Here is an 11,636-nt window from a genome sequence, read left to right on the forward strand (position 1 = left end):
TATGATCGAGATACAAGGGAATCCGAGAACCAGTCCCTAGCTCTTATTGAAAAGGCCCCTTGGTTCTTTTACATGCCCAGTGTATAGCACTGATACATGCAAGGATTACCTGAACTTCTTACCAGGACACCTCTAGTTAGATGGGAAACACTGAAAGTGTCTCTGAAAAATCCCAACCCGGGACCTCGGGAGCTAGTGACAGCCAGTGGTCTAAGTTCTAACCAACTGAACTATCACTCAGTAATAATAATATTAAATATCTGAGTATTTTTTCTCAAGATAGATTTGATCTGGGTATATATTTTGTGTAATATATACGTCATTGATTTGACTATAAAAGGGTTAATCCATCCAACAATGTTTTAGACGATAACGATATTTAACATATTGACCAATACGATACAAAATGGCTGACACTGTTGACTCCGAAGCGGGAAGTGATGGCAATTTTATATCAAAATTCGTGTCAGAATTGATTTCAAGTCCATTAAACTTAGCGTTACTTGGACTATGTGGTTTTCTTTTGTATAAGATTATAATGGGCCAGAAGAAGCAAGAACCTGTACCTCCTAGAGAACCTGAATTGGCAAAGTTGAAAAAACAAGATATGACCCTTGAACAGTTAAGAGAATATGACGGAAAAGGACCAGATGGTAGAATATTATTGGCAGCAAATGGGAAAGTGTTTGATGTTACCCGAGGCAAACGTTTTTACGGACCAGGTATACTGATGTCGTATGGTTATTAGAGAATCATATCCGAAAATTTGTTTGGCCGAAAATATGAAAGTTTTAAATTTTATTGTGCCTTGCATAACTGATAAAGCCAACACGAATATGTCTTTATGATGTTTATATTTATTAAAATACAGGTTTTCTGTTCTCAAGTTAAGTGTGAAAAATCATTTTCTTTTAATGATACTAAATTGGTTTTGGGCCACATCATCACATCTCAGTTTGTTTCAAGGTAGCACTCCACAGTAAATTTCAAGTTTGTGTCGTCAATGCCCTACAAGCAATGTGTCTGATAATTCTGATTCCAAAATACCTGGAAAAAGAAAACATGTCTTGTTGGTAACATACATGTCAAAACATTGCAAATCTATAATGAAATTATCCATGTGCAATAGTCAGTCAGTAAAAAAAATTGCAATTCAATCCGTTAGAGCCCAAAATCTACTGTGGTCCAAGACTGAAAACAACACGTTTTGTCCCTCTGGCAAAAAATACCTGCAAATATACGGGCTACAGAAACACTGTCTCTACTTTAGCAACTCCCTATACATGCAAAATATCACAAAGAAACATGTCCTCAACCTTGTCGATTTTTTGCTACTGCTGAAAGTTTGCACCCCCCTGTAAAATGACTTGTTTTTACACACCAGCCTGTTTAAAAGCAATGTTTACAAAAAATGGCGGCCTTGACATCTATAATCAACAGCATGTGATTTCTGGCCATGTTTTCGAATTTGCAAGTGATCATATTAGATGCCTCAAAAACAAAGTTCATGCTATAAAATGCACATTAAAGACAACCAGTCATTTAAATCCAGAATAGTCACTATATCCAACAAATCCTCCCTGGCCATTCGAAGCTGTGGCTTCAATTACTGTGGTTTGCTACCTCAAGATAGATCTAGATCTACAGTACAGTGTCTTGTTGATTAATTTTTGCAATAATAAAAAAAAACCCAAATCAAGAAAATTTGATCATTATTTGTTTTTAGTATCATGAATTAGTTTTATACTGACATATTTAAATTTCAATGAGGTATTAACAACATTTTTCAGAAGGAAAAACAATTTATCCGGTGCACAACTCCTACATTTCTCAAGGGATTTTGACCAAACTTTCACACAAGCTTTGTCATCAAGTGTCCTAGTAAATGTTGTCGGGGTTTTGTCATCCGATAATTTTTTACCTTTTTATGGCCCTTTGGTTTTTTTTCTTTTTCAATTTTTTCTTTGCATAACTCCTACAAAGGATTTTGACCAAATTTTCACATAAGCTATGTCATCAAGTGCCCTAGAGCATATTGTCAGGGTTTTGTGATTCAATAGGTTTTGACGTATTTATGGACCTTTATTTTTTCCATGTAAATTAATATAATATAATATAAATATAGTCATAATAATAGTGTAATATCCTTTTAATCACAACTACTACATTAAACCAAAATTTATATTTCAACCTCCAGCGTATTGAGGGGTTAAACCCCTCTTTAATAAATTATTTAACCCCTCTTTATCAAGGAGTTTGCTGTTTATTTTATAAATCACATATATTTATTTTCTTATCTTACAGACAAGTATTAACAATGTATCCGGTGCTCTTGTTTTTCCAAATGTTTATCAAATATGTTTAGGTTGTATCCACAAGACCCTTTTCCTCGCTATATTTATTGTGACAATACCAGTTAGTATTGTGAATCTATTAATTCATCACATTTCAGGTGGTCCTTATGGTTTATTTGCTGGACGAGATGCTTCAAGAGCACTTGCTACTTTTTCAATGACTGAAGATGTTTTTCGTTGTGAATATGATGATTTGTCTGATCTCACAAGTATGCAGATGGAGAGTGTTCGTGAATGGGAAATGCAGTTTACAGGTAATAATGAGGGCCATAAAAGAAATGATTAGTACCTACCTCTTGATAAAACAGTGTAAAGCTATATGGGGCTAGAACTCAGATTATTACTGAAATTTATCAAATGATATATAGTTAAGACAAAGATAGGAAGAAAACTTGTTGAATTACACGTTGATAGAATAATGTTTGTAAATTTCTGATCATTTACTTTAGTATGTGACTCATGAGTCATGTACTAAATCATATTTAAACCTACTAATATAGTAATTTATTTGTTTGTTCCATAATGTTTTTTTCTCTACTAGATTGCAAGATATATAATGGACATTTTGTCTGTCTGCCTTTCCTTTAGCTACAATGTACTCTTATAGATCAAGCAATAAATGCCATAAATGATTTTGTGCCTGGGATCTTACCAAGTTCTGAGGGGTTGTTGGAAATGCAATGGAGGGGGGACTTACTGGAAATGATTCTCTGTAGCCCTTTTCATATGATGCCCTGTGATGTTCCCTATTCAGTTGCCTAATGATTAGTGGATCACTCATCCCTTCCCCTCATTCATATGCATCAAGTGCAGTGTGTCAATAAGTAATTGGCAAAGTAGTGAAATGCAGGGTGGGATAAACTTTTCAAGTTTTATCTTACAAACTTCAACAGTTAATCACAGGTTATAGACAACATTACAGACAAGATTACAGTTATTATAGACAACCATCTTAATTTTATTTTGTAATTTTCTCTTTCCAGAAAAGTATGATTATGTAGGTCGATTACTGAAGCCAGGTGAGCAGCCAAGAGATTATTCGGATACGGAAGATGAGCAGGGGGATGATTCTAAAGATAAGACAGATTCAGAAAAAAAGAAAGACTAGCATCATTGGTTTATATTATCAATTATGGACTAACATGAGTGTTAGATTGGCGAAAAATGTGATACATTATTTGTGTAAATCACTGACACATAGAAATGGTACCCTGTATTATAGATGGATGTTTAATTTGATTGTATTTAAAGTTGACACACATATTCCATTATTACAAATATGTATATACAGTGGGGAAGCTTTTTTTTAAAGTTAATTTTACAGGTCTTTTGTATCTATATATTTTGTTAGTTTTCCATTGGTTTGGTAAGTATCATTTTCTAGGTGATTTGAAAGTAAGGTTTAGATAGAATTCATTCCAAATATGTCATTAATTAGATTTAATTATAGTAAGATACCTTATTCTAGTCATGTTTAAAATGTTTTCTTATCTCTCAGTTATAGCTATTACATTTGTATGTTGAAGGTTCCATATAATGGAAACTAGTGAGAGAGACCTTGCTTGATTATATTACAGCATAAAGTGTAACTTCATAATACTTGTTAAAGCTGCATGCCTCCAAATGAGCAAAAAGATTTCAGTAAAATCAAACTTGAGAAAACTGTACTAAGATTTTGAGAAAAGTAAAAAGATTCAAGGTGAAAGTGATAATTTACTTTTTATGTGCGATTATTGACTGACATTGAAGTATTAATCACCATATTTCTACCGCAGGACTAATGCAGTAAGGGCTATTTTTGCATATTTTGACCTCTTTTTTTTGTGTAATTTATGGATTGTAAATGTAAGGGTAAGATTTTTATGAAAATTAGCATGGAGGTGAAGGCATGCTGCTTTAAATACAACATAATTGAAATGGGGCATTCTTATTTGTGTTTATTTAGAATGCTTTAATGAATAAACATGTCTTGTTTTTTTTTAAAGTATTTTAACTCTGAAAGATATCTTAGATATCACAGAATAAATGCTTAAGTGTTGTATATGTTTGAAGTGCCATATGGTGTTTGAACTATAATATTTTAGACTGGAAGGGTGTTGTTTTTATAATTGGTACAACAACAACAACAATATCTTGGTAAATCTTGTTATGGAACTTAGCAAGTATATTTCGTCACCTTTGTGCAATAATGGGTTAACTCCTATTAAAATAATTAAATTATATAAGGAGTTTATCTATTACTGCACTAAGGTGACGATTTATATATATGAGCCGAGTCATGACAAAACCATTATAATGGGTTTGCGACCAGCATGGATCCAGACCAGCCTGCGCATCCGCACAGTCTGATCAGGATCCATGCTGTTCGCTATCAGTTTCTCTAGTTGTAATAGGGTTTGTAAGCTGTTTGTAAACCCTATTACAACTAGAGAAACTGATAGCGAACAGCATGGATCCTGATCAGACTGCGCGGATGCGCAGGCTGGTCTGGATCCATGCTGGTCGCAAACGCATTATGTTGGTTTTGTCGTGACGCGGCTCATATGTATGCTTTTTCTGTCAAATTTCACTAAGCTATTTCTCATTCCTTATCTAGAGAAAAATCAGCCTACACAATGAAGTATATAATATGGTAAAATCTTCTTACTTTAATGTGTATAAAACTATATATCTGCTGCCTGTAGTTAACAGAGTTATTGTTTGAATTTTGAAAAAGAATAATTCCAGAATACCTGTATGAAAGAGGTATGTTTGTATATTTTCTTATGATCGAATGATACCTGCACAAAATCATGTTTCATAAGTTAAATCCTTACTCAAAAGATCAGCATAATATTTTGTCATGGAACATTTTATTCTGTTTATACACAATATTCATGCAGGGCTTCCACTAAGTTCCAAAATTTGGAAGTCACACTATATAGATAAAGAAGAATAAGAATGACATTTTAGAAGTCACAAGCCAAATTTAAGGAGTAAAATGACTCCCAGAGTTCCATTAACGGAAGCCCTGTGTTTGTTAAATAAGAGACATTCTAAGTTACAATTCTTCGAAAAATGTCTTGTTTGTAATTTAACAATAAATATAGATTTTTTGTAGGTACAAAATTCTTTTACCTTTGTTTAATTTATTAAAGTTGTCTCACTGTCTTGTATAAGAGAGTGGTGTATTAAATTAAAATTTTGTTCTTTTTATTCTTTAAACTTCTCATTGAGACGTGACACCACTATTCTACTGTTGTTGTTGTTGTTGTATTTCCATTTCTGTGTGTCACTGATATATATATATATACTATTGAGATAAAGGACTTGTATTAAAATGTCAATGGCTTGCTTTATTATATTTGATTATAATCTTTCACCAAGTTGTTTTGGCATTTATTTTTGTCGTACATTGTACTATTTAATAACTTCAAACCAATAAACACTGAACATTGTTCCGTTATCCTGTAAACATCTATTTTCAGGGGCTCCAGGTGTTTTAACATTTTTACAATTTATTCAATTATTATATCATCATTTGAGCCGCGTCACGACAAAACCAACATAGTGGGTTTGCGACCAGCATGGATCCAGATCAGCCTTCGCATCTGCGCAGTCTGATCAGGATCCTTGCTGTTCGCTAACCATCCCTATTACAAGTAGAGAAACTGATAGCGAACAGCATGGATCCTGATCAGACTGCGCGGATCGCAGGCTGATCTGGATCCATGCTGGTCGCAAACCCACTTTGTTGGTTTTGTCGTGACGCGGCTCATTTGTTTCTTTGTTGAACATGTTTTATAAAAATTCAAATTTTTTAAACCAACATCTTTTATATATATAAGGTATAAAGTTATTTAAAGGAGTTCCACTGAGGTCAACAAGCATACAGACATAAAATTTAAAATTCTTGCATTGATCAAGTGATTCACTTAAAATGCAAAAATCTGTGAAAGATAATCAAGAAATATTCCAGAAATTAAGTTGAAAATCAAATAGTTTGTGCAATTCTTGTTCTGATTTAAGTGCAATGCTTTTTATTTTTTTATCATATTGCACAATACAAATGATCATTCTGGAAAAAAATGTATGTGGGAATGATCTGAAAATTTGCACAGAAATTATTGGTGCAAACCTCCATCAAATGGTTCACAAATCATGGAAAAATATCTCATCACTAGTGCTGTCATGTGAAAAAAAAAAAACTTTAGTGGAGTCCCTTTAAGACTAACTGAATTGGCAGATTTTATTTTGTATCATACCAGACATACAGTTTTGAAAAATGATGTTTGTTAATTATGTGAAAGTAAGTGACTTGTCTGCCAAATTATCTTTTATTCCTATCTAACTCTTAAACCTGCTGGAACCAAAAGTGAGTAGTCATTGTAACCAGTATAGAGCCCGGCCAGCTGGCTCATCCGTGTAGTCTGACCAGACTTTATACTGTTGGTAACTCAATTTTTGTACCTACATATTCAAATTCCATAAAATTTGAACGGACTGTTCCAAATTCAAAGCTGGGCAAATCCGTTACACAAATTCAGCAGGTCGAGGGTTTAGGAAGCCACAGAAATATTCTTGAAAAGATCAAAAGGGTATAAAATTCTGTGAGTGTAGAGGTTTACAAACTTATATTGTATATTTCACTGTTCAAAGCTTTACGTCTTTTAGTTGAGGACAATATTACAGATTAAAGTTGTGTTTAAATAGCTTTAAAGATATTTTTAACCAAACTTAAATGATATAACAATTTCTGTATCTTATATATGGTCGGAAAATACGGTACTATTAATAATTGTCATAGGTGCTTAAAAATCAAGGTTCATGTTACAATATTTTTGTTGTAAAACGTTTTTCCCTTCCATGTAAGTTATGTAGATATATATGTAAACTATGTATTGTGGTATGTATATAATAGAATAATATTATCTAGTTCAATGTTATTTTTACAATAAAGGAGAGGTAACTTGTATGTTATTTACCAATGCAGTAAAGTTCAATAGAAATTGCTGATATATTTTGATTTGTAATAAATATTGTCAAAATATTCTTTTTGACCATTTAAGAAAAGTCAAAGTTATCTTTTCTAGATTTGTCTTTGTAAAAAATGCAGTCTTGATAAGTTATTATAATTTTGCTGATGACTGTTTAAATGTTTGAAGAGATTTTACAAGCTGCTGTACTTATTGTAGAATATAATGTCTTATTCTTGTTTTAACAATATGATGATTAGAACAGATCGTATTGCAACTAAGGGTTCAAAATACATAAAACAGATTGGGACTTCTAGCTATGTATTTAAATGTCATGTTTGCTCTGATATGCTTAAAAAACTCTATGAAATTTGACCAGAATTGTTGTCTAATTAAAAAATCATTTACAAGATTCTGTTTGTTAATTTAGAACGGAATACTATATCATTTGCTCAAATAACCTGTTAGTATCTGAAAATCTCTTACTTGGCATAATGCAGGCATAATATTTCAATTTTTTGTTTTGTACCAAAGTGGGTCTTGTATAAGGTTAAACCTGCATTGTATGAGAACGGCTTTTAATATATTAAAGGGACTCCACTGAGATTTTTTGACATGAGGGGATTACAAATATTTTCCCCGAGATTTGTGCACCATTTGATAAAGGTCTGTGTGCAAATTTTCAGATCATTCTCTCTCCCTGTTTCCAGAATAAGCATTTTTATTATGGATATTGACCAATAAACAAAGTGTTGAATGCTTTTCACTCGTATCAAGATAAGAATCGCACAAAAAGTTGATATCAATAAATTTTGAGTAAGTTTTTATTTTACCCTTTCCAGATTTTAAGTGCTTCACTTTGCTTTATGCAAAAATTAAAATTTCATGTTTTAAAGTTATTTGACCTCAGTGGAGCTCCTTTAATCATATGCACTTATCAATGTTACTATGGACAAGCTAAGAATTTTTTGTGACCATACAGTTGATGTTCTCATGTATGATGGAATATTGAAATAACAGATGTAAAATTTTTTTTTACAACATATTAAGTAAACCTTTAGTTGAATCCTCCTATTATAATTGGGCAATCATTAATTTATTAAATTTAACAGTTTGAGATTACTGGTGAAAGAAGAATTTCATAAAATTTTATTTTTATTCCAATAATTTCACCTGTAGATGTTTTTGAACTAATGAATAGCTCCTTTTAATATTGTTTTTATTGTAAAGACATATTAGAATAGAATTAATGTTGTCTCTCTAGTTTCAAATATTGGCAATGAAATTTTGGCCATTTTACTTAAGTTTCTTCTGATATTGGCAATGAAATCTGGTCTTTTTGAGGTTTGAAAAGATGCTTCAGTTTTGGCCATCTTGCTTTAGTTATGAATATTTTGACCTTTGCAATGAAATTTGGGCCATTTACTTTAGCTATTTCTAATATTGGCAATGAAATTTGGGCTACTTTGAGTTTCATAAAGTTTAATTTCCAATATTGCATTGATATTTTTGCCATTTATTAACTTTTATGATGTGTTTATATTTCTTATATTGCTCTCTGTATTTTATCTTGTACTCATTCCAGAATAGTGTAAATGTGTTCAGTTGAAATTTCAAACATCTCAATGTTTATAATGTTTGTTAAGCTGGTATGAGGTTAATTGAGGTTAAGGAATCTTTAAATCATAATGTTCTATTTCACAACTAGACTTCCAGCCTTAAAAAAATTACATTTTTGAGCTTTTCTCAAAATTTCTTACTTGTAACATTGGACCAAGCAATAATCTTCATTGTTAATTATGTCGGCAAGTAAGCAAAGTTGTGAGGTTTTATATATTCTTTAACTTGTCTAGTTTGTTTCTTTCTTTTTTACGTAATTATACATTCTAACTGATGATGATTTAACAGTGTCAATGTTCAGTGACGTCAATTCATCAGCACCCGGGATATTATTACATAGATTACAGTAGACTCCCTTGTTTTACATTATTTTATTATAAAGGGCATTTTGTGTTAGAATTTTAGAAATTTGAAAGAGAGTTATCGCTTCAACTTACAGTTGTGTTTCATGGAATTTATTCACATTTAGTAGGGTATGGATTCAATACAACTGTGTATTATTCAGTTTATCTACCATTAGCTTGCACATATTTCTTCTTTATAAAACATTTGCTGGATATCGAAAAAACTTGGACTCCAGAATTACAATTAAGTATTATATTGACCTAGCATGAATTAGTAAGTATGTAAAGAAAGGCTTTAGTTATCGAGGCTACATATTTGGTTTCCCAGTCTTCCATGTGGGCCTCTAGATATTTAAGATATTTGAATTAGGTGCTTTGTGTGCTGGATTTTCTTGCCATGATAGCAAATAAAGACATGAAAGCCTTGTCTCTTTGGCACACTGTTACGGTCAGTTTTGCAATGCTTAAATGAAAAACAGAATGTTATAATGACTTATGTTGAACTTTATGTATTTTAATGTTGTTATAAAACCCTTCAACTCTCTATAGGGACTGGACTGGTGGTCATAATTAGGTGCGTCAAATAATGCACAGATAGGTCTTCATCCACAAGTAAAACCTGGAAAGTCAACATATGACATTAACAGTGTTGGTACCATTTAAAACACAACCAAAAAGTTGTAATAATTTGTTACGACATTGATATAAAAAGATAATATTTGATAGTTTTACTTGCTAATAGTAATGTATGATTTTTACTTAATTGATGCAGATTTATGTATTTGACATTGACATAACACACAAAAATAGAATAACATCTATACTGATTAACATATCTGTTTTAAAATATGTAACATATATTAACATATGTATAAAATGTAAGTAAGAAAGGTCTATTTGTGTAAAAATGATGCCGTCATTGGTTTAAATTGTTCTACTATTTTAATATTTTTAGCCAGAATTGTTTTATCATTTAAGTATTTATGTATACTATATAGATAAAAAAGATACATTGCATGTTATTTGTTAGGAAAAGAAAACTTACATTATAAATTCTACATGTATATTTTTGTCTTGGATAATAAAAGTTACTGGATGGCTCATGAATGCTCTGTTTCTTTTCATTTAAAGCTCAAATGAGCTGTTAATATGAACAATTTATGGCGTAAAAGAATCTGTACTTGTTTCTTGCCTCAATTTAAGAACTTAAGGTAAAAGTAATGTAATACAAAGGTTTACTATTGTTAGACTATTCCTAAATGACTATCCATCAATGTATTATGAATATCCCCTAATGTACTATGACTATCCATCAACATGTTTTGACTATCCCCAAGGTATCATGAATATGCCCTAATGTATCGTGACTATCCCTCAATGTATCATAACTATCCCCCAAGGTATCATGAATATACCTCGCATATATCCCTCAAGGTATCACATACATCCCTCAAGGTATCCCAGGTATCATGGCTCCCTCAAGGTATCACACATCCCACAAGGTATCCCAGGTATCATGACTCCCTCAAGGTATATCACATCCCTCAAGGTATCCCAGGTATCATGACTCCCTCAAGGTATCGCACATTCCTCAAGGTATCCCAGGTATCATAGCTTCCTCAAGGTATCATGACTCCCTCAAGGTATCCCTGGTATCATGACTCCCTCAAGGTATATCACATCCCTCAAGGTATCCCAGGTATTATGGCTCCCTCAAGGTATCACACATCCCACAAGGTATCCCAGGTATCATGACTCCCTCAAGGTATCACACATCCCTCAAGGTATCCGAGTTATCATGGCTACCTCAAGGTATCACACATCCCTTAAGGTATCCGAGTTATCATGACTCCCTCAAGGTATCACACATCCCTTAAGGTATCCGAGTTATCATGACTCTCTCAAGGTATCACACATCCCTCAAGGTATCCCAGGTATCATGACTCCCTCAAGGTATCACACATTCCTCAAGGTATCCCAGGTATCATAGCTTCCTCAAGGTATCAAACATCCCTCAAGGTATCATGACTCCCTCAAGGTATCCCAGGTATCATGACTCCCTCAAGGTATCACACATCCCTCAAGGTATCCCAGGTATCATGGCTCCCTCAAGGTATCACACATCGCTCAAGGTATCATGACTTCCTCAAGGTATCCCAGGTATCATGGCTCCCTCAAGGTATCCCAAGTATCATGACTCCCTCAAGGTATCACACATCCCTCAAGGTATCCCAGGTATCATGGCTCCCTCAAGGTATCACACATCCCTCAAGGTATACCAGGTATCATGACTTTTCTCATGGTACCACACATATCCCTCAAGGTATCATGACTCCCTCAAGGTATCACAAATTTCTCAAGGT

At 32.9% G+C, this 11,636-nt stretch overlaps 1 protein-coding gene across 1 annotated transcript; it reads left to right on the forward strand.

Moving 5' to 3' along the window:
- Positions 1-392: 392 nt before the first annotated feature.
- On the forward strand, positions 393-10,380 carry LOC132758482 (membrane-associated progesterone receptor component 1-like). The gene is made up of 3 exons (XM_060750160.1): positions 393-722; positions 2,453-2,608; positions 3,338-10,380. Exons 1-3 carry the CDS (start codon positions 407-409, stop codon positions 3,460-3,462), a joined length of 597 nt encoding a protein of 198 aa, XP_060606143.1. The 5' UTR covers positions 393-406; the 3' UTR covers positions 3,463-10,380.
- The last annotated feature ends 1,256 nt before the right edge of the window (positions 10,381-11,636 follow it).

This window comes from Ruditapes philippinarum, unplaced genomic scaffold (genome assembly GCF_026571515.1).
Source record: "Ruditapes philippinarum isolate M1 unplaced genomic scaffold, ASM2657151v2 ctg5251_1_1_1_1, whole genome shotgun sequence".
Taxonomy (NCBI): domain Eukaryota; kingdom Metazoa; phylum Mollusca; class Bivalvia; order Venerida; family Veneridae; genus Ruditapes; species Ruditapes philippinarum.